Genomic DNA, 25,706 nt, shown 5'->3' with positions numbered 1-25,706 from the left:
ACTTTTTCTTTGATGGATAACCAATCTAATCATTTAAAGACACCAAAGGTTTTATCAAAGATACCAAAAGACATGTTCATAGTTCAATATCTCTTTTTTTTCCTCTTTTCTTATTATTTTTTCTTTTTTTATTATTGCCCCCATCATCAACTTTTGGCATTTTGTTATGCCTTTCCTCAATTAAAATATCTCTTGCCCCTCCTAGACTTGATAAACATTTTCCTACCTTTAACCTTGATTTGCCTTTAATTATAGGAAATTTCTACTTTTGGTTTTCTTACTGTCTTTCTCAAAGTTATATATTCTTATGATTTATCTTTAATTTTTTTTAAAATAAATATAGATGAAATTTATTTTTAAAAATAAAAATATTTATTTTTGTATAATATTTCTAATACTGTAGTCTTGTATAATATTTTTCTCTTTAATTTTTTTCAATCAATTTTATGCATGTCTGTTTCTATTATAATTTGATTTAATAAAAAAATTATTTTAATAAAGAAATTTATTAAACATAACATGGTATATGGTATGTGCCACGAGATTAAATATCTTGATTTATATTTGTCTCTCAAATTTTCTAGTTTCGTTTTTAGTTATCATTAATGATTTATTTTTTATTTTTTTATACAGATGATTCTCAATTTATTAATTAGATACGTGCATAAACTTTTCAATTTATATTAAATATGTTTTTATATAAAAAATTCTAATTAAAAAAATTAACAATAAAACACGAGTCAAATAATTAGTAATTAATTATTATAACTTCAACCTTATTTCACTAAAGAAAAATTACCAGCTATACAAACATCATGCTAAGACTAGTTAATTATTATTATCAAGACAACTAAAAACGTTAGACGGTAATTGGTTTAAGTGTTTATATGAACAAAGAACAACTTCATATATTATTTATTTTAAGCGTTTAGTTAAGAAACTTGTGTTGTAACTCATTGGTTGAAGCATTCAGGGTAAAATCGAGGTAATGGGTTTGAATCCTAATGGAAGCAATTAAATGCTTTTAAGTCATATTGTTTTTCAAAAAAGAAAAGGGTAAATGACATTATAAAAAGAAAAAAAAATAAAAAAAAAGTTTTTTTAACACGCTCAAGGATTTTTTATTGATTATTTGAGTTTTTTTGCCTCCCTTGTTTTTTTTGAGCTTTTGAGTTTTTCTTTCCATTTCTACCTTTTTTTTAATATGAGTTTTTTTTTATATTTATTTTATTAAGGTTTTTTTTCTCTTTTTTTAATTTCATTTTTTAATTTTATTTTTTAAAATATATTTTTTTATTTAATTTTATCCTTTAATATTTTATTAATATTTTTGCATCCATTCAATGAACAAAGTCATGTGAAGTTTATAAACTATTTAATTTAAACTTGGGCTAAAAAAATAGTTATGCCAAGATATTTGAAATTTAATCTGTTATATTAAATTTAATAATAATACTAAAATATTTTTTGTCAATTTAAATATTATTTTCATATGTTCAAATTTTTTTTAATGAAAACCGCAGCGAAAACATGCTCAATAAACTAATAGAAGCTAGTCAAAATGAGGAAAAATCAACTTGGTTTGGATTTTATTTATTTATTATGATTTGGATAAATAGAATTTATTTATTATGATTTGGATAAATAGAAATTTGCAACACGCGGCGCACGTGATTCATTGGGAAGGCACGGCACGGCACGGCACAAACAGCAACATGAACCTCACAATTTAGGAAAAGAGCCCAGCAATCTGCTAACGATATTACTAGACTTTGGCTCCTCCTTCAAATTACTTGCCCTAAAAAAAAAAAAAAAATGAAGTGCCGTTGCAGCAATTTTAAAAGCGTTTCATCATCTTCATCTTCTACTTCTTCTCTGCTCCTTCCACCTTCACCCTCCTCTTCTGGTCTTCCTCACTCGCTCTTTTCCCACTCTAAGCTCAAACTTCCGGTTTCTCCTCTTAACTCTTCCTCTTGTTTCTTTTTGAGTTTACAATATATATTATAACTAACTCGTGCCCTTGTTGTCTTCTCTTTATTATCTGCAGAAATTAAAGGCAAATCATCGTTTGGTGATCAAGAATGCTTGTGGGTTCGATAATAATGACGGGCTTCCCGTTTCTCCTAAAAAGCTCTTCATGCAAGAGGTACTTCTATTTTTTCTTTTTCTTTTTTTTTAAATTTTAAAAAGGGTAAATTTTCCTTTCATCTTTTGCTTTGTGTAATAGGCAATTGGAGCAGAATATGGAGAAGGGTTTGAGACATTTAGACAGGATGGGCTTTTAAAGGTTGATGTGGTAAGCTATATTTTTCTTACAATAATTCACTTTAATTTATCTCTTAATCTTTGTTAGAATTTATATTATAGTTTCTGAAGCAAAAAGATCATAGGTTATTGCTTAATGGTATTTACTTGTTTATGGTATTGGGAATAGGATTTTTTGAATGATAAACTGCAAGAAGGTTTCCTTCATCGGGTACGCTATGCCATGAAACCAGATGAAGCCTATGGTCTTGTTTTTTCTTGGGACAATGTTGTGGTAATTTCCTTTAACCATTTCCCTATGTGCTAATAGCAAAGCTAAATGTTATCTTTGGTTATGCTTAGGTTTTTTATTTGGTCACATTGGGGGATGAATCTCCTGAAAAATGTACTGAGCTCTAACGACTAATATCACACTTAAGCATTTGAGGACCGTGTTTTTTCTTCTTCCCCTCTACCTTGCACAAAAAGTGAGTTGTGATAACAGTTTGTTAACTGTTATTTAAAAAATTACTACAGCAATTTGTTAGTTCATTGTGCTGTGCTCATCAGCACTATCTCATTTTTTTATTTGCTTAATTAGCTGCTCTAAGGTTTTGCAGCAAAGAGTTTATAAGATTGGTATCACAAATATAGGAAGATATTTCTAAAATGCCAAGAGTAGTCTGTATGTGATTAAATAAGAGACATGTGTGGCCTTAGTCTTCTGAGGAGAATTCAGCACCTGCATGAATAAGATCTCAGTGCTCTCAGGGATCAAAGGAAACCGATATTAATTGGTATTTTGAAATAAAAGAACGTGGGCTTCATGCTGATTCAAATGCTGGTACTTTGGAAAGAGAGAAAGGGGAAGAGAGGGGTGGGGGAGTGAAGGGGCTGAAGGATGAGATTCATTTCCCATTATAATTGTGTGTTTGTGTGTTTCAGGCTGATACTCGATCAATAAAGTTGAATGTGTGGAAGCAGCTTGCAATTGAAGAAGGTATGAAGTAATATTTTCCCATTTTAGTTAAACATTTATTTCCCTCAACTTCCTGATTGTAAATACTTCTAAAGCTCACTCTGTGGTTAAGGTGCTGATTTTGTGGTCAACATTTAGGCTAAAATATAAGCGGAGGAAATGAAAGAATCAGCGTGCTAGTATCCATCATTTCTAAAATCAGACAATTACTCATTTGCAGTACTGGAAGCTGTTTTTTAATGGTCTTGATCCCCAAGTTAATTTCAAACTTTGATTCAGCTGCATGTTGTTTTATCCTCATTATAAACAAATTGGTTCAAGTGGAACATCTCTTTAGGTTGTGTCTAGATCTCAAATTGATTTTTATATGGATGCAATATTGGTTTTACCTAATTGAAAATGGATACTAAGCCAGAAATTTATCTGACATTTTTTGTAATGTATGTGCTATCATTATGATTCTTGTGCAGGAAAGGAAATTCCTGAAGATGAGCTTGCTCAAAGACTGATGCTATATGCAGATGCGGATCACATACTGCACAAGGTTTTAAAACTTTTCACTTTAGGATTTGGTTGCTATTATGAATATATAATGTCTAAAAGATTAGTTTTTTTATTAGATTAGAGATATTTCTCCATTATCAGATGGTTTGATGCAATGAATTCCTTTATGCCCTTTCTGATTGCCTTGAAAAGGCTTTGGAAATACAGGCTTTCAGCAAGGTGGCATTACAAAAGCACTTATTATTATTATTTTAGCTGTGAAAATTCTGCATTCTGAGAATGAAGAATAGAGGAGAAAGAAAAAACAGTTCTACTGACAGGATAAGGTTTTGGTCTTTCATCTAATTACATCAGTTTGCCAAACTTTCAGAGCAAGTTCGTTCCCAGATTTGAAAAAAAAAGTAGTGGGGTTTTTTATTGACCATAAGTCTTCAACCATTTAATTAATTTTTGTGGTTATATGAAGCAGTTCTCACTCAAGTTCCTTTTAGAGAAGTGGGCCTAAGCATTCAGATGGTTAGAGAGGGAAATTTTAAACTTCACCCATTAAGAGAGTAGTGGTGCTTTTTGCAAATGTTTTATTTAATATGAAAGATGTGTGCCTGAATTGGCCTCAGAATAAGGTGCATCAAAGGGTCACATTTGTGTAGACGCACAGGGTTTTGGGGGTTCCTAAATTTTACAATTTCAGCTCTCCCTGTTTACAATGTTAGAAATGCATATATTTTGAGTTTCAAATTAATTGAATTGAAGAAAAGAAGTAATGGTTTGGAGTTGACCTAGGCAATATGGTGACTTATAACTGATGTATGATCATGGAGTTTTTATTCTGTTTTTATAAAATGATCCCTGAAGCATAGCTTCCTTAAATCTGTGGCATGATGCTCCAATACATTTAATCTTCTTGGGCTGTTTCTCTTGTTCCACTGATACACTTCTTTTATTTTCATATTAACCATCATTCATATACCTTGTATTAATTGCTTGATATGTCCTATAACTTTCAGGGATTGCTCTGGGAGACAGCAGAAAGTGAAGTGGTTAGATTGAAGTTACGACTATCCCAGTTGTATCATGCTAATCTACTTGGGGTGAGTGTCCTAGTCTTTACATGGTTGCACAGCCTGTCTCTTGAACTCCAAAATTCACCTGGCTATCAATGTTTTCACCCAGCTTAGAGAACCCATTGAGGGGCTGGAAGAATGGCTGGATGCAGTAAGTAGAGTTCATATACCCTGTGCTGTTGTTTCATGTCTTGATCGAATAAACATGGTAGGTGCCCTGGAGCGTATGGGTCTCAAAAAGTATTTCCAGGTATGTAATTTACTTTGAGTTTGCGCAACATTTTGAACAGATAACCTGCTAGATATCACACAGACAAGCTGTATTATTGAGGACATTGCAGCTCCTAAGCACCAAGGGCTCTTGGAATTTGGAGCTCAAGTGCTTAGTGATAGACAAAATTGTTACTGGAGCCATGCTCACTTTTCAAAATAACGAATTATGGTGGACTTCTCACATTTCAAATAGTATACGGGATAATTTTTATAATTTCTTTAGTAATTTGCACTATCAACTAATGATACAAGCTAATGAAGATTACATGTTACATCAGTCACCTGATACGATGGCCTTATAGTATTATTAAATAAAACTGGATGATAAGTAATTTTCTATGTTTATGTTTTCAATATCAACCAACTTCCCGTGGGTAATTATCTTTTTTGGTTGTTCAGGCTATTGTGTCTGAGGAAGATGGCATGGAGTCAATAGCGCATAGATTCCTTTCTGCAGCTATGAAGGTATGGTCGAGAACTCACTCTAAAGTTGCTTGATAATATTTCCTCAGAGTAAGAGTTCTTGCCTTTTGATCTTCCAATGAACTCACTCTAAAGTTGCTCTGTAATATTTCCTTAGAATTAGATAGCTAAAGGCATGCCATCTGATCTGCATCATGCATTAAGCAATGGTCTGCTTATACATGTCTAATTTTAAATTCCGATAAGCTTGAAATTATGGTTTTGAAAATATTTGGGTACAACAAACGTTCTACAAAGAGAAAGCATTCAAGGATAGCATGTGAAATTACAAGTGCAGTAATGACTCCCTATTTATTTTTTTAGTTTGGAGACTGAAGGGTTGCTTGATTCTGGTTGATTGGAAAAGATTTCAAAATGAAATCTGTGGTTAATCTCAGTATAGGAAAGAACTTTCTTATAGAATATAGACCTACATGTGGCCTGTTCTTACTGCACAGAAAAGGCAGAATAAACATCATAAATGAAGGATTGAAATTCAGGTAGATGTGAATTATACTTGTGGAAATTGTATACTACAGCCTCATGTAAATCTTATAGATACATATAATTTTCATGGAACCAGCTTTAAATAGATATGCAAGGATTGTGAAATAGGACTTAAAGAGTAGCCCAACACGTATAAAATTCTGAGACAATGGAATGAATGTCCATTCCTTTTACCAGCATGCTGACCTTGTTGCTTGTAGATAGGGAAAAAAAAATTCATGACCTTGTTTCTTTTTTCTTCCTTTTCTTCTTTATTTTATTTTTATGGAAAGGTTCATGACCCTGCTTCATACTCCAAAAAGCAGCATATTTAGCAGCCTACAAACCCTTGTTATCATCTCACCTAAACTTATGTTTTCTGGTCAATCAATTATGCAATCAATCACATCTAATTTATACCCATGTCTTTGTGGACATAAATATATGTGCTTTACTTTATGCTCTCATTTTTCTTGGAATGTTCATTTCATTTGTAGTGCAACAAAGATATAAATGACACTCTTCTTGGTTGGTCATCTTCTTTTCTTTTCTTTATTATTTTCTTTTAGGAGAATTTCATTGGCTATCTTATTTGGGTTTATGGTCGTTGAATGCTAATCTACAAACAAATTACAAATAAAAATATTTCAACTAATTCATAAAAAAATTGTCTATTTGTGCTGTCATTTTTATGTGACTAGTGGCAATTTTAGGTAAATATACGTAATTGATGTATTTCACTTCATAAATTTAAATAATAATTAAAATAAATATAATTTAAATTGAAAAGGATAGCAATAATTTGTCAATATTAATCTTTATTGTCTGTTGTAGACTGTACTATGAGAGCCATAATATTTGGTCACTAATCTGTAAGTTCGCCCCTGCAACATTAGTTGTCAGGCTCTGCCATCTTGGAAAACAAAATCTCGCAGATGAGCAGTTGGACTTTAGAACAAAAGAATCAAGTTGGGCAGAAGATTAATGCATGCCTTGTATAAAAATGCATCTCATTCCCATGTTCACTCATTTTCTTTTTAATTGCAGCTTGAGTTTCATTTTTCTCTCTTGACCTTCTTGCATAAATTCCTTGCAGCTGGACCGCAAACCATCCAAGTGTGTGGTGTTTGAAGATGACCCCAGGGGCATAGCTGCTGCTCATAACTGTACTATGATGGCTGTAGGATTAATTGGTGCACATCCTGCGTGCGTACTTAAACATTTACCTATGGAATTTTTAGATGACCTAAACTGAGTAATTAGATTGGTAGTTTTTTTTTTTTATCAACTAAGCAATTGATTGATTTCTAATGGTTTCAATCTTTCATCCGTACTCAAAGAATGATTTGTCTTGAAGATTCTACTTTCACTAACTCAAACTTTGTTGTTTCTGTTGATCCAAACTGCATCTCCAAAAGTGCTGCTACCGACAGTCATTTCAATTCCTTATATGATCTGTTTTATTGACCAAAAACACGTGATTTATTTTCTGAAGTGGACTTGGAATTATTACAGAAATTAATGCATTTTGATGTTCTTGACATGCATTTGTAATTTGAATACAGGTTGATTTGATTTATATTTGTGGTTGAAAAGCATTTATAATAACTCTACCCCCTTTACTCAGATTCTTGTTATTGTCGAAACATGCAGGTATGATCTGGTGCAGGCTGATCTTGCTGTTGCAAGCTTCAACGAACTTTCAGTGATCAATCTCCGGAGACTATTTGCTAACAAGGGCTCTACTTTTATGGACCGGCAAAAGGAGATTGTAGAGAAATCTCCTCCGAAGAGAAAGCTATCAGTCGACACCATATACTAAATTCATTTCCATCTTGCCCCTCCTTTTCCCAATCCCCCTTTGTGATTTAGCATCATAGCATTTATAATCTTAATTTATACTAGTTTTTCCCTTCTCCAGTTAGAAAATATGCTGTTTGACATTTTTTTACATGGTTGTACAGTGAGTAGATATGCAATTCTTATCTCATATGATCAAAATCTTATTAGAATTTTAGGGGCTAAAATATGTTCAGCCGTGCATTCTATTAAATTTCTTGTAAAAAGTAAAAAGACACTATCTTTTCAGCAGGACATGTTCTTCACTTCGCACAAAAAATTGTTAAAATTTTTCAAAACCAAACGAAGTGATTCTTTAAAATTCTTGGTGATTTTTGAAAAATGTTAGTAGTCGTTGGTTATGTTGTTATCAACAAAAAAATTGATTACGATTTTAAATATATGTATACGAAAATTTGAAAAGATTAATATTAGTCATCAAGTAATTGTAAATATTATTATAGAAGAACTCTAATTTATTTAAAACGAATGAAATAATTAAATGATTTTTTAAATATCAGTGTAATTATTTGTTTAAAGAGAATTTTATTTTAAAATATAAAAAAAACTAAGGTTGAAGCAAATGAAATCCATGTGGACGAGGGGAGTTGAGGCCCGAGCTTGCAACCCTATTATTTTAGAAAACAGTGAATAACATGTTTGCTAAAGTTTACAAACGTATTGTTTATATAGGTTTTGTATAGGTTGATGATATGTTGTTTATTGAAAAATTAAGGTTAAAGTTTTTGTTCTTTCAAGATCTAAAATTTAACCTGTATTCATCTAAAAATATCTAAAATATATATTATAAACTTCAATTATCTTATTTTAAACTTAAATCATCATTTAAAAAGACTAAACCAAATAAAATAATATTTATAAATCACGATTTGTTTTTCTTTTTTTAGCACGGTTAAAGGGTAAAAATACTTTTATTGAACTCTCCTCTCTAAGACTCACTCATGGACACTAAAATGAGTTTTTTTTTTATGGCTAAAACATGAGAAAAATAAAGTTTTTAGTGCTGAAATGTAAACATCTAAAACCAAAGATGCAAAAATTATAAATTTTGGGGATCAAATTAAATGTTTTTAACATCTAGGGGATGGGGATGTGAGGAAAATAAAATTTTAGGACCAAAACAAAAACAAACTACATGAACTAAAAATGTAAAAATTGAAAACTTTAGGGATCAAATTAAAGAATAAATTGAACTTTTGCAAAAACTTCAAAGACAAATTGATTTTTTTTTAACATCCAAGGGTTGAAATGCGAGAAAAATAAAATTTTAGAACTGAAACATAAACACCTAAAATTACATGGATGAAAATTATAAAATTCAAAAAATTTAGAGACCAAACTGATTTTTTTTAAAATTTTAGATCAAACATAACTTTTTGAAGATTGTACTACAAGAGAACATAGCAACCACAAAATGGCTTTGTGTTTTGGTGTATAATAGCAAAGCTAAAATAAACACCTCGATCTTTTAGGTCATAATACTAGCCAATTGACTCACGATTTATTATGGGTCAAATCATATTTTTCTTTAATGCAAGAAAAAATGTGCAAGCGTTCCTAACATGTTTTACAACATAAAAAATTCTTAATTGTGAAATGAAAATTTCATAAAATAAATAAAGAATCATATACGCAAAAAAAAAAAAAAAACTTTGACAACGAATCCCGGAAAGCCAAAATATATCTAATAGAAGTGTGACATAATGAAAACATGTCCCAAGGTACCATCACTATTGGAATAAAAACCTCCATCCTATGAACACCAATTCATGAACGAGAAGTATACGGAAGATATCATGAAGGTAGTTAATCTTAAATAAGTCAATTTAGTTCGTTACAGAACTAAAGAATCTCTCTCACACAAGTTGAATAAATTCAGCATAAATAATATTATCAATTTTGAATATTTTGTCATTACAAAGAGTATTTATACTCTTGAAAATAAAAACCCTAATGGATCTATCTTTGTGGGCTAAATTGACCCACTTACAAACTGACCCAAAATCTATAATAATAAACTCAAAAGTATGGACCCAAACAAACATTGACCCGTAGTTGAAATTTAATTATTAATTAAGCTCATATAAGCCTTGGACCTTAGCTAATTAATCAAACCCAAAGGTGTAAATTAAGAAAGAAAAACTAAATGTTAAAGATTCTCTCTAATATGCCATAACTTAAAAAGATCTAAAATAAATAAAAGACAACTAAAAATAAAGTATTTATAGAGTCCCTAGCTGCCATACATATCATAGGAAAGAGAGGACTCCAATTCTTCAATAAATCCAAGCCACATTAGGAATTCTTGTAGCCCAATCCCATGCATAATTTTAGGGCCTAAATAAGCCTCATTTAATCTTTCTGTAGTGTAAAAAACTAACCCATTGCAGGTCTAGATTGATTGGGCCAAAAATAACTAAGAAAGAATACTTTATCGATGAATCTACCAAAACAGTAACAATAAATTCTACTAATTTAAATAATATGTTACCGAACTCTGATTGATTTGTAAGCTTACCATAATATATTTACATGTTTCTAGTATCTCTCTATAAAATTTCAGCTCGATCCGATATATATTTTGAGAGATATGTCTAATCTCGCAAAACTGGTTAATATGCATTTTAAGACAAAATTCGGACCTAACTTGGTTTGTATCATCTCCTCCCTCTTTAAAAGGATTCATCCTCGAATATGTAACATGAAGATCATCCCCTAGAGAAAACAAATCAATATCAGTCTAAAAAATAACATCATCATCATTAAAGCTTTGAAGAATTTTGTTAGCAAAGGTCTCCTTGATATACAAGCTCTTCTTTTCAGCAACCTTTTATTTTTTCAATTTCAATTGCTCATCATATATTAGCTTAAGTGTCAAAGGTACAAGAGTTATAGGCTTTCCATCCATCACAAAGCTATACCTATTTGTCATGAACTCTTCTACCTATTTTTGAAGCTCCTTTGTTTTTGAAACACATCATCAAACTTCTGCAACAAAGAAACACAAATGCTAGGAATAATAAGGTAAGGTCAAGTTTGTTAGTATTAAAATAAACTTCCTTGTAAACAAGTAGGATTATCAATTGTTTTGAATAACAAAAAGATTTAATCTCACCTTTTCTAGCATAAAAACTAGGTGGTTTATGTAGTTTTTCAACACAATTCACACTTCGCTCACTTACTTTTTTCACTCCTCAAGTCTTACCTCTACTCTTGGCCAGATTTGGATTTGTTTTAGAAGTGGCCAAATGGTTTAGGATTTTGGCTGAATGGTTTTGGGTAGTAAGAGGAGTGTTTTGGGTTATGGCTGAATTTGATGGTCTTCTCTTACTTTGTTCCTCACTTTGATTTTCTTTACCTATACCATCTGTTTTCTTTTTAGCTTTATTTTATCATCATACACCTGTGGGTATAAGAGATACATGAGTGATGTCTTTACTATATTTTATAATAGTATACCTATTTCTAATCACATCATGTGTTGCTTTCATGTCAAATTGTCATGGTCTCTCTAACAATATGTGATTTGCATGAATTGTAACCACATCACACAAAACCTCATCAACACACTTCCTAAAGGGTTATATTCATGGAAGTCAGCCGCATGAGTAGGGCTAGAATTGAGGTTCCTAGAAAGACATATTTGATGTATATTTTACACATAGGATTCAACTACAAGAGTAGAACTCTAAATGTTTACTACAAGTCGGCCATAAGGAATGGGGGCTTGATTTTAATTTTCTTATACCAACCATAAGTATAGGGGTAGTTTTTGAATACCAGTCAGCCATATGAGCGAAGACCAGGAAGATATTAAGTAAACATCTTCGACATAGATATGGATTGACAAGGATTACTTGCTGATTATGTTATCATACATCTAAAAGGTGATTAAAAAAAGGGTTTTGGAGTGAAGACCTTGATGCTTGGGGCTATGTATTGGTGTTAATGTAAGAAGCACTAATATGGGCCATGCCTTATAAAAAAAAGGCCGACCAAAAGATTGGGGACTATATGTTTTATGAACCCTAGAGTTATGTGGATAACTTATCATTTAAATGTGAGAAAGAATGTGTTAAGGTGTTATGTTACTACCAATAATTGGTAGAAAGAATGTGTATTGGTAAATAAAAAATATGTAGAGAAGCCAAAGCTTTTATAAATAGCATGTGTATATGTAAGAAAGAATGATTAAAATTGTGTAATAAAATATATCTATCATCCTTATCACTTAGTATGTTTTATTTTTTGGCAGGTTCATCATATGTTCTGCCACGGGTGCGATGTCGAGTGGAGCTGGCGAGCTATTGGTGCCTCCTGAGGAGGTATTGTTGTTGGGAAAGAAAAATATTTTAGGTTTAATCATAAAATTATGATTCAGGTTCAGAAGTCGCCACCTAGTATTATGGTTACTAGAAACCTATGGTTTGCGAGAGTCTGGGTAAGAGATTGGTTGTGTAAGAGGAAGACACATCACCCTCAGTGTACCCTACCTAAGATGTGCTGCATTGTTGTTTAATTTTTTTTAGGTCGGGTTTCTATTCATTGGTCTTTTTCTAAGGTCTAAGGCGAATTTCTCTTCATGAGAGAGTCTCTACCTCATCGGGTTTAATCCTAACCATTCTAAAATTTAACTTTTAGCATCACATTTATTTTACACCTTGTATCTTTAATACCCAAAGGTGTACTCTATTGTGTAGTTTTACACCCCATAGATATTATAGTCTACATCTAGACCCTAAAAAAAATGATTGGTAAATGGTTTTTGATATTTTAGCTAAATCCTAATGGATGATCATAAACTGGTTACAATATTAATTTTTTTTGCTTTATTAAAACATGAGAAAGATGCAATTTTTTATATGAAAATATGCTTGGAAAACATTTTAGGATTTGGCCGTATGCATAAAAACAAAATATTTTTTTGTTTCTTTTTATGTTTTTTGAAAAGGGAAATTAATTTAAAAGTTTTGAGATTTTTTTTTGAATTTTTTTATAAATATTTCGGAGAAAGCTAGGTATTTTAATACTGAATTTGTATCTTACAGTGTAAAAATACAACCTAATATTAAGAAAAATTGATAGAAAAACATGCAAGAAAATCATAATTTTTCAAAATGCCCCTTGGAATTTTTGGAATTTTTCATTTTTTTATAATATATAATATTATTATAATTAAATATATTATATACTATATGTGCTGGGTTGGCCAGCTAACTAGGTCGGACCTAGACGGGTTAGGTTGGGCTGATCTCGGCCCAACATATCTTTTTTCTCTTTTTAATATGGGACAGACCCGACCCAGCCATTTGGGCTGGGCTAGAACTAGTTCGGCCCAAAACAGGGGGTAAATTATTTCCACCCCCCCATATGCAGAATGTACTATCGTTCTGCATGCATAATAATGGCCCCGGGGGGGTGGTAGAAAGGTTTCAGTGGGGTCGGGGCTAAAGGCACGATGGAGAGAGAACTGTGTCGGTTGGGAATTAGCAAAGGCTGGTTTTTGGCCAAATTTGGATCCAAATTTCTTCATGCTCAGGCAATGAAATCCAAATCTATTTATAGGGGATGAAAGAGGGTATTCTTGTCTTTATTAGGGAAAATTTCAGCCCTTTATTCGGCTAGAAAGGATCCCAACCGTTGGTTCAAAGTAGACACCATGAACTGTCAAATCTGATAGTTCAAGGCTGTTTGAGTTGGTCACTTTAGGCTGGAGCCATGGTCGTTGTGGTGTCAATCGGCCTAAACTGTCATTCAAGAGAAAAAGAAGATAACAATAAACAGTAACCAGACGACGCATCGTCTAGTTCCTTTTTTTATATATTAAAAAACAGCGCTATTTTATGGTGTCAATCGGCCTGAATGGACCATACCTGGTTGTAGAGAAATATCAAGTGATCATTTTGATTCAGGTGTTTTTAAATTTGGTGGAGATTAGAGGCATTAAATACACTTGTAAAGTAGCCTCCCTAAACTGTCATTCAAGAGAAAATGAAGATGACAATGAACAGTAACCAGACAACGCATCGTCTGGTTCCTCTTTTTATTATTATTAAAAAACAGTGTTGTTTTGCCTTGAATTAGGGATTTTAGCCAAATTTCAATTTGGTCCTTTAGCTTTTGATTTTTTTTAATTGCACCCCTAATTGACTCCAAACTTTTGATTTAATATAATTTTGCCCCTATTGAATTTTAAAATCAGCCACTAATTTCAATGCCATTTTCAGTTTAGTCCTTAGTCTTAGATTTATGCAATTTAGCCCCTAATTGACCCTTAAACTTTGAATTTCTTCCATTTTACCCCCGATTTCAATTAATTGAGCCCCTATAGTTTGATGTCTTTTGCATATTTGTTCTTGAGTGTGAAATTTGTCAATTTGACCCCAAAACTCTAATTTTCTTGTGATTTTGCCCCTGATTTCTATCAATCGACTTGGTAAAAATTAAATTTGGTCTCTTAAAATTCTAATCTTCTCAATTAAGATCAAATTGGGCTCCTAAACTTAATTTTTCACCAATTAAGCCTCTTATAAAATTAATTTTACCCATTTAAAGTATAATTAAGTCCTTGCACTTAATTAAATCTTTTAATTGGACCCAAATTAATTCCTAAACATAATTAAACCTTCAATTTGATTAAATCAAATTGGCCTATAAAAAAAATCTAATTATATCATTGGACTTAATTTTTATGCAGATTCGTCAAATAATTATTTAATTTGACCTTGAATATGCATTATATCTTTAGTCTTTGGTATAATTGGGGTACAATTAAGAGTCGAACTTCATCCAAAATTGCAGCTTGATTTTCGTAAATGTTTGAAATCTTTCCCGGTCTGCTTTCTCCACGTTGCTAGGCTTTATTTATTTATTTTATTGGTATTTTATTTTGGAGGAAAAAAGACAGGTGAATTTGGAGAATAACCCATCAATGGGTTGTGATAGTTACCCCCTCTTTACAATGCTTACGATAGAAAGTCTCGTAAGAGACTTTAGATAGTAAGCTTTGTAAAGAAAAAAAGAATGAGAGATAAGGGACTCACCATATCAAGAAATAATAAATCTTTCTGAAAGTATTTTGAAATGAGGGTTGGAAAGCTCACTCAGAGGAAAAACTTGAAGATTTTTCTTTTAAAGTGGTAAAGTTGTACCACACAACCTGCCTATCGGTGAAATTCAGAGAGTTTTTAAATGGTCAAATTGTCATAGGTGACCTGCCCATGGAAAGATGAAAAAGAGTTTTCAAGGTGGTCTCATTGTAATCGGTGACATACCCAGGTGAAAAATATAGAGATTTTTCAAAGTGGTGAAAAATACAAAGGTTTTTTTTTCAAAGTGGTCTTATTGTAATGGACTTGCCCAAGTGATAACAATTTTTCAAAAAGATCTCGTTGTAATGAGTGACCTGTCCAAATGGAAAAATACAAAGATTTTTCAGAAATGGTCTCATTATAATGGGTGACCTACCTAGGTGAAAACTGCAAAGATTTTTCAAAAATGATCTCATTGTTATAGATGACCTGCCCAGGTGAAAAATACAAAGATTTTTCAGAAGTGGTCTTATTGTAATGGGTGACCTACTTAGATGAAAAATGCAGAGATTTTGAAGAGACGACATGATAGGACTCGAAGATGCACTATTCAGGAGATGAGAGCTCAAAGGAGCACTCAAAAGGAAAACAGATAGGGCACGAAAGGGAACGAGAGCTCAAAGGCGCACTCGAAAGGATGTAGGTTTAGAAAATGCACTACCCAAGAGATAAGGGCTCAAAGGCGCACTTGGGTTATAAAATACACAACCCGAGGTATGAATGTTGTGTACCGCAATGCCAGTATGGTACTCGCATGTGAGATTTGGCTTGTACCAATTGGGGTAAGGTGGCTATAGAGGCGCGAGTGGCTTTGGAGCTACATGTCCAATCCTTATTTATTCTTTATTCCAATTTAGTTTAAGAAAATGTTTTCTTTTAAGGTGTTTTTTATTTTTCCAATTAAGTTTAGGAAATAATAAATTAAACTTGATAATTTTATTTTTCATATTTAATTTAAAAATCCTTATAATAACTCCATAATTATTTAGGAGGATATTTTTACTCTTCAAGATAGACTTAAGACTAGTATAAATAGAGTTGTTTGGTTTATATTTCATCAAACTATTTAAAAGAGAAATACTCAATAATATAATTTTGAATTAGGGTTTTTATATAAAGACTCTATTCAACATAATTTTGTATTACTTGTATTTGTTATCTTTCTTAAATTGTTTTCATCTAGATCACTTTTTATTTATTAACTTTAAATTTTTTATATTTTATTAAATGGGGTTAAATGTTTTAAAATTTCTATGATCTTCATCAAACGTGAAATTATAAACTTTTGAGTGGGCTATCATCATATTTTGAAAATAGGTCAAATTAAATGAATATTGGTGAGAAAATATGATATATTTGGTAAAACAAACATATAATCTTACGAAGAAAATTAAAAATTTAAAGATTAAATTAGAAGGTTTTATAACTTTGGAGTGTCATATCCCCTAAAGTATTCATAATTCTACCCTTGATGTTCCATTTATAATGATTGTACGGAGGGAACTTATTTTTTTTTATTATATATTAAGTGATTTTAATTTGCAAAATATCTTCATTAATCATTAATAGATATCATTTAACTAGGAGAATACTTTGTTAATATATATGTCATGTACTCAATCAGTTAGTTAAACGTGACATTGACTTCGTTTATGTAAACATATTAAATTATTAGTAAAAGTTTATTTATCTTTAATATTCATCAAATATTCAATCAATAAATCTAGAGTAAAAATAAAGTTCTCGGGGTAAAAATGATCTGCAAAGAAAATTATAAAGTTGTTATAATTATGAGATTTCTATTGCATCAAAGCATTATTTCTAAATGTTACTGGTTAATGCTCTATTAAGATTGAATATTAATTTAGAGTCGTTGAGATTAATACAAATTATGTTTTTTCCTTTATGAAAAGAAGTAGTTGTTCTCATAAGCTGAGGTATGAGGGATACCTAGAAATAATATGTAGGTGCTTGTCAGATGATACGTATACTAAACTGACCAACATGATAATTCTATATGGAGAGATCACATGTGTCTATGGAAAGACTCATGTGATGATTGTGTAAGTGATTATTAGACTTGAGACCATTAAGTTGTCTCATATAGAAAAAAATATATTTTGATCATGCTACACGTTGTCCCGATCAAGGTAACAAACAAGCATATATTAGATAACAGGAACTACATGAAGATATTTAAGTAATTAAAAGAGGGTTCATCACCCTAGGTGAATTAAAAAAAATATTTCATCTGTTCTCAAATAGTATTGATTGTAAATCTTTATGTAAGGTGGAATGAGATTTGAAAAGAGTGTCAAATTTTATTCAAAGAATCAATAATTATAGTGCTGAAAACAAATATGATTTTGCAGTATAGACACATTTCATGCTATATGTCTAAATTCAAATATTGTTTATGAATGAATAATAATTACATTGAGAAATTAGTCACTGACAGGTTAATTCAAACCACTTATGACTTTCCTAATATTTGAGAGATCATAACAAATTATTAGACATTGTACTTGATCTTTAAATATAAATAAATCAATTGTTGAATGGATAATAAATTAATTTGTTTAATTTATTTAATCCTATTTTATTTAGGATTGTAATTTATATTTGACCCAACTTATTGGAGAACCTAATGGGTCACACACATAAGAACCATTAGTCAAAAATTAAAATGAGAAGATTAATCAAGTATGACTTTATTGTAAATAAGTTTTAGAAATTGAGGGTTAGAATATAATTTATATAGGGAATTATAATTTTAGACCTAGAAAAGTTAAGTAGGGACTTAATTAAATAAATTTCTAAAATTTTCCTTAAATAATATATGTGATATTATTTAGGAGATAAGTTGATATTTTGTTGTTTATAGGGTTTTTATGCTTCCTTATAAATAGAGTATTATGCATTTTATTTGAAGTATAGTAAACAACAATACAGAACACCTGAAAAACACAAAAGAAAAGAGATATCACTCAAAGATAGAAGATTTTTCATTGGTGGTTCGTGTGGATTACACACTTGAGCGACTTGTGGTTTGCAAAAACCCAACCTTGAAGCAATTATTTAAAGACAAAAAAAATATATGATGTTCAATTGATTTTCGTATAAAACATAAACAACTCTATATTTATTTAATAAGATCCTTAAGACTCCTAAAGAGTTTATCGTTTCCACGGCATATATGTGTTTTGAGAAACCCAACATACTTTCCCATTATGAAAAGTCCATTTATAATGATTATTAATATACATATTCTCACCTTAAAATTTGGAATATTTTATGCTTGCCTAAATCTAAATCTAAAAATTTTCAACTAAAAATTTAATTCTTGATATAATTTTGGAGTTTAGGATGTTTAAGAAATTGTTTTCATGGTGATTGTATGGAAATTAGATGTGTGAGTGGCTGTTGGGGCTAGTTGTTTGAAAAGTGCATAATTTTTCTGATAAAAAATAATTTCAATACTTGTTATTTGGAAAAATAATAGTTTTGTCCCATGTTCTATAAATTTACAATTACATTCCTAATTTTTGCTTCCTTGAGCCTTTTGTTTTTAGTTTCTAAGCTATGATTTGACTTTAAAGGTCAAGTGTACGAGGACCTATGATACAGCCAGACTTATAGAAACTAAAATGTATGAGTATTCAAGTGAAGATCTGACACTACTAGATGAGGATCTGAACCAAATAAACTATGTGAATGGTCTATCTTATGCTTTGAAGGATTAATGGGACAGGTGTAGCTCCAAGAGGAGGTCTGGTTACGCTAGTCTAAGCTAGCTTCTTAATGTTTTTGAACTCTAGGTTGTTTTCTAGTATACTTCGGTTTTCTTGGCTCATTTAAAGGTTTTATAAACTTCTTGAAGTTGCAGCCACCATACATTTCAATTTCAAAAATTAAAATTGTGAATTTGAGTCCACATCTGTAATTTTTTTACTCATTAAAATTACTATGTTTTCTGTATTATTGTCATCCTATTAGCTTTTATCTATATCAACCTAACTTAGATTATTTGTTATTTTCATCTTTTTGGTTTGTTTCATTGAATTTGTGCATAATTTTAGTACTAATGATTTTAAAATTCAATTTTTTATGTTAAATTAATCAAAATTACTATCATGATAACTTTTGTGACCTGTATTCTTAAAATCATTGTATTAAATATTAAATCACTCAAATGTAAAATATAAATTAACATGCTGAAACGACAACATACAAAATGCTATCATAGTCATGTAGCCATCAAAGTTTTCTAATATCAATATTTTATAATTAATAATAGATCAATTTATTATGCATAGTTACAAGGTATTTACACTATTCAGGGTTAAATAATTTATTTAATTCTAAAAATTTCATATAATAAATTGAAAAGTATAAATGTTTTAAACTCTAATTAAATCTAATTGCAAAAATGTTAATATTTTTACTCCAAGTTGTCAATTCTCTTTGAAAACTTAGATGCTTATGGCATTAATTTTTTAAAATACATTATTGTTATTAATATCATCATTCATTTTAATTTCTTCTTTTCTATCACCACCACAATCAACTTTATTAGTTATACTACCATCATTATTAATAAAATTATTATTCATTTTAAAACAAAACAATATAAATTTCTTTTTGATTTCTTATTATTATTCTAAATACAATATTACAAGTAAAACATTATTTTGATTCCTTAATTTTTTTTCATTTCAATCCTCATTTCTATTTGCACCTTTTTTTTTTAATTTTCTAATGAAACAATGTCTTAGGACTTTTGTCTTCATTGCTCTTGGTTTTTTTTTATATAACCAAAGAATATGAATATTATAATTTATTTATTATTTAAAAATGGAATAAAAAAATAATAAATAATATTTTTTATTTTTTAAAATTTATTTTTTAATATTAACATAATAAAACAGTCTAAAAATATCTAAAAAATTAATTTAAAATAAAAAATCAAAACTTTTTGAACACACAAATAAAGACAACCTATGTGAGGTGGGCCGAGAACATGAGGTGTTCGAAAAAAAGAAAAGAAAAGAAGCAGCAGTTGCCCATTTGCAGCCCCCTTATCTACCTCTCTATCTGTCTATCTACAATAAAATCCACTCTCAACACTTTAAGGCAGGCAGGAATGAGAAAGGGAGAACAAGTCTAGATTTTATAAAGAAATGCAAAGAGGTTTTCAACAAAAACCTAAACTTTGAGCTTTAATTCCAACGACAATGTCTTCCATTTGCAGCTTTACTTCCTCCATTTCCTCAATCTCTCCTTTTACATCTCCAAGAAAGTCTCTCAACTATAACAACAAGTACACTCCAATCATCCACTCTTCCCTTCAAGGTAAGTAATCTCCTCTCTTTCTTCTTAACCTATGGACTTTATATTCAATTCAATCTCAAAATGGAAAATGAAATTCTTTAAAATTAAGTGGGTTTTGTTTTGATCTGAATTCCTATGCTAAAATGAAATCTCTTTCAGGAACTGTGGCCGAACCTAAAGCATCCTCTGTTGCCGAGCCCCTTTTGCTTAATGCCGTTAGAGGAGAAGATGTTGAAAGACCTCCCGTTTGGCTTATGAGGCAAGCAGGGAGGTACATGAAGGCAGGTCTATGAAGCTTCATTTTTCCATACTGTTCTTTTTTTGGTGTTCCATACTTTGACTTTCCCTTTTGTGACTTTAACAATAGATGGCACCAAAACCCTAACTTCGGTATATTCTGCCGTTCAAACGTCATTTTATTTTCTAGCTTTCGTTAACTGGCCCATCATTTTCCCCTCAAAATGAGGATAATTTGGTTGTCTAATCCAGGAACTGGTTTACAAGCTATGCACATGTCAGCTTTAAAATGGTTCAAATTTCTAGTAGCCATCTTTTCCTTTTTTTTTTTTGAAAATTCTCTGCCTGGCTATGAATATGTCAGCTTACCAATACTGATCATTGAATTCTGCTAGATGAAATTTTCATACCCTTTACATCCAAGGTAGCTGCCATGAATAGCTATGCTTATGTTTTATTTAACATGGTTCTCATTGACAGACTGTTTTTTGTGACAGAGTTACCAAATCATCTGTGAGAAGCATCCTTCATTTCGTGAAAGATCAGAAAATGTTGATCTTGTAGTGGAAATTTCTCTACAGCCATGGAAAGTTTTCAGGCCTGATGGAGTAAGATAACTTTTAGAAGCTTCTGTTTTATGCAGAAAATGCTAATTGCTCATGAACTTCTGTTTTATGCAGAAGCTTGCATGGTGTCTTCTGTATCTCAATAATCACTATTATCGATTAATTTGGTGCTTTCAAACAGAGTTCTATATTCATAAATAAAACGAAGGACATAATAGTTTTATATCTGTGTCTCCTTTCGAGTCATATTCTTTGCTTTCTCTTCTCTGATTTTGTTATTGATTGTTGGTACAGGTCATTTTATTCTCTGACATTCTTACACCACTTTCTGGGATGAATATCCCTTTTGACATTGTGAAAGGCAAGGGTCCTGTCATATTCAATCCTTTGCGCACAGCTGATGATGTTGATCAAGTTAGGGAATTTGTTCCTGAGGAATCAGTTCCATATGTCGGGGAAGCATTGACAGTCCTGAGAAAAGAGGTTGAATTTTGTGTATGGAGCATTTTAGTTTTAGATATTGCAAGCAAGCCTTGATTGTGTGCATTTTCTTCAATTAATCTGTTTATATATAAAGCCTCTACTACCAGTAATGGACCGCATGGTAAGATATCCTTTATTTATGAAGGTTTTTGCATTTGAACATCTATAACCCATCTGCTTCAGAACTTGAATTGGATCAAGGCGATGGTGTTTCCATTTGTGATTCCTACCATGTGCCACTTATAATAAAAGCTAGTGCAATGCTGATATCTTATAAAACAAATAGTGAAAGATTAGTACATTTACAATTCCTAATTTGAAGAGGAACATTTACCATGATCAGTGTTAAATAAACCAATGGATTTCTTTAAACTAAGAGCCTCAGAAACCACATGTGCATGGCCAATCAGAACACTCTGAATCAAGTGTTTCCTGTTTTGAGCTAGATTTCATGAAGTAGCTGAGACATTTTATCCTGCTTTGAACATGCACATGCATGCATATGGATACAATCCTCATCTGAAATTCTAAATTTATATCGTTTAACCTCAGTCAAACAGTATCTTCCCCTTTCTAGGTAGAAAACAAAGCTGCAGTGCTGGGCTTCGTAGGGGCTCCTTTCACCCTGGCTTCATATGTAGTGGAAGGTGGTTCATCAAAACACTTTACTAAAATAAAGAGATTAGCTTTCTCCCAGCCCAAGGTAACTAACGTATACTTCTCTCATTTCTATAGTTTTCTGGATGTAAGACATGCAGCTGCCAATCCTTCTCATGGTGAATACAATGAAAATAAAATTCAATTCACCATTTTTTCCATTCCCAGGTTCTCCACGCATTACTTCAGAAATTTGCGACCTCTATGGCAAAATACATTCAATATCAAGCTGACAGTGGAGCTCAAACTGTTCAAATCTTTGACTCATGGGCCACAGAGCTTAGCCCTGTGGATTTTGAGGAGTTCAGTCTTCCATACTTGAAGCAGATCGTGGATACTGTGAAACAATCCCATCCAAATCTCCCGCTAATCCTTTATGCTAGTGGATCTGGAGGCTTGCTTGAGCGGCTAGCTTTGACAGGTGTAGATGTTGTAAGCTTGGATTGGTCAGTTGATATGGCTGAAGGTAGGAAGCGATTGGGACCTGATGTAGCTGTTCAGGGGAATGTAGATCCTGGTGTTCTATTTGGGTCAAAGGAATTCATAACTAATCGGATATATGATGTTGTCAAGAAAGCCGGTAAAGGAAAACATATACTTAATCTTGGTCATGGAATTGTAGTCGGCACACCTGAGGAGAATGTTGCGCACTTTTTCGAGGTTGCTAAAGGAATCAGATACTAATATGGCATGTGACTAGATGATTTTCTGCTAAATTGAGATCTGCTGTCTTTATCAACTCCTTTTTGTTAGATCAGTAGTTGATTATTCAGCTTATTTGCAATACTGTTTATCGTGGATAGTTTGGTTAAGTTCTCAACATGAGAGCGTTGCATAAGCTTGATAGCAAGACCATATATAGTCATATGGAGCTTGGAAAAAATAGAATGTTGCATCTCCTCTCATTGTTTTTGAGGCTTTGGCACCTGTATTTTCTAAGGCAGATTGGCAAGCTAGGGATGGGAAAATGTCCTTTGGCAAGGGCACGGTGATTGCAGGTGTGTTTGCATCATTGATTGTCCAAAACCATATTAGGTATGAGGTTATTAACGAGGAGGTTTAATTCCTCTGGAATCTGAGTTGAAGTGTTCCATCCGTTTCAGCACTCCTTTTTTCATGCCATGGAGATTGCAATGTAGTTTTAAAAGTAAATGATATAAAGTATCTGTGGTAAAGACTTCGTTATACTAAAAAAAAAAAAGAGATAAAAAGTCAAGTTCTTGTGCAAGTTATTTAACTTGTGAAGTGTGTTTATTTTTATATTAAAAATTAATCGATCCTAAACATGAAGTGATTTTGAATCTAGACCCAAGAAAAAAAAAAGAAAAAAAAGCATAAAACTCACTTGTTAATATTGATGGGAATTGTGCTTCATAAGACAATGAGGATGAGAATGCCAAAACTTCCATTCGAACTTATTTGAATGTAGTTGCGGTTGTTTTTTCAAATAATTTTTCATGTTTTAAAAACATTTTTGAAACGCAAAAACAAACAGGTTCATATAAAAGATAAAATAATAAATTTGTTTAACAAAGCTTAAAAAATTTAAATAAAAATAGAGAATCACACAACGTTAAAAATCTTGAATAAAAAGAATAATATCTATAAATATTAACATGTAAATAAATAATAATTTTTTTTTAAAAAAAATCATTCCTATTTATGACCCAAGCAACAACTTAGATAAAAATTAGAGAAGTTGTTTACAAATATTGTTGATGCACCTTTAAACACGTGCATACACAAAAGAAGTCAAAAAAGTTAAAATGCTAATAAAAAAAAAATAAAGTGTCATTTATTCATATATTCATGATACAATTTTAGAGAGAGATATATAATTGATGGATATTCTTTGAATAAATAAATAAATAATGCAAGATAAATACCAAGCTTCAGGATTCGGTTCAAGGAACATAAATAAATAAAAGCAACATCAATAATCAATATGGATGACAAATAACACAAAAAAAAAATAAACACATAATTAAACATGTGCAAAGCTTTAATTATCAAAGAGGAGTAAAATTCGAATTGCAAATTAAATTCACTTTACTGTATACACACTCCAAACCAGATAAAACTAGATTCTTGGTAATACAAACACATATCCAAAATACCATCATAAACTAGACTCTTACTAGTATAAAAGAAAACCCATGAAAAACAACAAAACACATGTAAACAATAATAAAAAAATATATATATAGGTGGAAAATCAACAAGCAAGTGTAAACCACAACAAACACAAAGAAATTCAAAGAAAGAACTTGACAAGGAAAATTGCTACCGAAAAGAAAATTAAATTGACCCAAATGTGGAAATTAAAATAAAAGTCATATGCAAACTAAGTTTTTGAGTTTCTAATCAAAGATATGACAATGGAATATTCAAGGATAGATCAATTTTTAATCATGATTAATGGCAGAATAATCTACAAAAGTGATTTCAAATTCAAAACTCATGCACAAAAATCAATTTTCATGAATGTTGAAAACAAAGTGACAAGGTATTTGAGAGTGTGGTAGCGGTTGCTTTTCAAAGTGCTTGTCGCTCGGAAATGCATCAAAATAAAATTTATTTTATTTTATTAAAATTATTTTTAACATCTGTACATCAAAATGATTTGAAAACACTAAAAAATATTAATTTTAAGCAAAGAAAAAAATAAAATAAAAATTCAAAAGCACTTTTGAAACGCAAAAACAAACTCAATTTCAAATTTGAATCCTCAACTCAAAAATCTAATTTTTATGTGAAAAATTTAAGCTAAATACCATACAACACACACGAGTTTGAATTAGAATTTAGAAACTAATAATGTTGACTTCACATGAAAACCTAAATTCGCACAACAATACACATACTCACAACTTCGATTTTAATTAACTTGATGTAAAAACTCACTTCTAACATATATTCAATATAACAAAAAAAAAACTAGCATTAAAAAATAACATGCAATAAGCAAAAGAGAACAACACCATAACATAATTTAAGAAGAAATAAGGTAAAAACGATTTTCATATATGATTAAGAAATTACACAACCACAAGCAAGCTCATATTTTCAAAGCCAATAGTAACATCACAACACTTAATATAAACACAATTTCACAAACCAACAACCATCAAACATACTATATATCACATAAATCAATGATAAAATTCATATCAAGACCCAATCATTACGTATCATATAATATAAATAACACATATCCTATCCTTCTAACCTCATAACAAGACATTGACATCATCTTATTTCTCCATGAAGGTTCCTCGTGATCTCTAACCTTGAGACGTTTAAACTAGCATGACCAAATACTTCAATCATATGCAAATAAAACCAACCAACAACACATAAATGATATTTATTGTAAACACCCAAGAAAAAAGAAGAAGTAAATTAAAGTCGGAAATTACTCCACCATTGTTGTGGATTTCTAAATCGGCAGCATCACAGTTCTTGGCTG

At 31.0% G+C, this 25,706-nt stretch overlaps 2 protein-coding genes across 3 annotated transcripts; both read left to right on the top strand.

Moving 5' to 3' along the window:
* Positions 1 to 1,736: 1,736 nt before the first annotated feature.
* On the top strand, positions 1,737 to 8,002 carry LOC7453574 (5-amino-6-(5-phospho-D-ribitylamino)uracil phosphatase, chloroplastic). 2 transcript variants are annotated; one of them, XM_002325776.4, is made up of 11 exons: positions 1,739 to 1,950; positions 2,048 to 2,146; positions 2,228 to 2,296; positions 2,435 to 2,539; positions 3,190 to 3,244; positions 3,694 to 3,767; positions 4,735 to 4,818; positions 4,901 to 5,041; positions 5,464 to 5,529; positions 7,109 to 7,218; positions 7,666 to 8,002. In XM_002325776.4, the coding sequence occupies exons 1-11, from the start codon at positions 1,816 to 1,818 to the stop codon at positions 7,832 to 7,834; spliced, it is 1,107 nt and encodes a 368-aa protein (XP_002325812.2). In that variant the 5' UTR covers positions 1,739 to 1,815; the 3' UTR covers positions 7,835 to 8,002. The 2 variants fall into 2 exon arrangements, with proteins under 2 accessions (XP_024448339.2, XP_002325812.2); XM_024592571.2 differs by lacking the exon at positions 2,435 to 2,539 and having other exon boundaries at positions 1,737 to 1,950.
* A 12,011-nt stretch (positions 8,003 to 20,013) lies between these two features.
* LOC7453573 (uroporphyrinogen decarboxylase) lies at positions 20,014 to 23,342 on the top strand. The gene is made up of 6 exons (XM_024590817.2): positions 20,014 to 20,315; positions 20,454 to 20,575; positions 21,029 to 21,139; positions 21,392 to 21,580; positions 22,158 to 22,283; positions 22,406 to 23,342. The coding sequence occupies exons 1-6, from the start codon at positions 20,198 to 20,200 to the stop codon at positions 22,919 to 22,921; spliced, it is 1,182 nt and encodes a 393-aa protein (XP_024446585.1). The 5' UTR covers positions 20,014 to 20,197; the 3' UTR covers positions 22,922 to 23,342.
* Positions 23,343 to 25,706: the final 2,364 nt, after the last annotated feature.

This window comes from Populus trichocarpa, chromosome 19 (genome assembly GCF_000002775.5).
Source record: "Populus trichocarpa isolate Nisqually-1 chromosome 19, P.trichocarpa_v4.1, whole genome shotgun sequence".
Taxonomy (NCBI): Eukaryota; Viridiplantae; Streptophyta; class Magnoliopsida; order Malpighiales; family Salicaceae; genus Populus; species Populus trichocarpa.
The sequence above is the reverse complement of the archived record's forward strand: the minus strand, read 5'-3'. Positions and strand labels throughout refer to the sequence as shown.

Bases quoted from the DNA above. Each gene is read 5' to 3' on its own strand.
- LOC7453574 (XM_002325776.4), top strand. From the start codon at position 1,816: ATGAAGTGCCGTTGCAGCAATTTTAAAAGCGTTTCATCATCTTCATCT. The intron at 2,297-2,434 runs GTAAGCTATATT...TATTGGGAATAG, and splicing joins GGCTTTTAAAGGTTGATGTG to GATTTTTTGAATGATAAACT. The intron at 2,540-3,189 runs GTAATTTCCTTT...TGTGTGTTTCAG, and splicing joins TTTCTTGGGACAATGTTGTG to GCTGATACTCGATCAATAAA.
- LOC7453573 (XM_024590817.2), top strand. From the start codon at position 20,198: ATGTCTTCCATTTGCAGCTTTACTTCCTCCATTTCCTCAATCTCTCCT. The intron at 20,576-21,028 runs GCAGGTCTATGA...TTTTTGTGACAG, and splicing joins AAGCAGGGAGGTACATGAAG to AGTTACCAAATCATCTGTGA. The intron at 21,581-22,157 runs GTTGAATTTTGT...TCCCCTTTCTAG, and splicing joins TGACAGTCCTGAGAAAAGAG to GTAGAAAACAAAGCTGCAGT.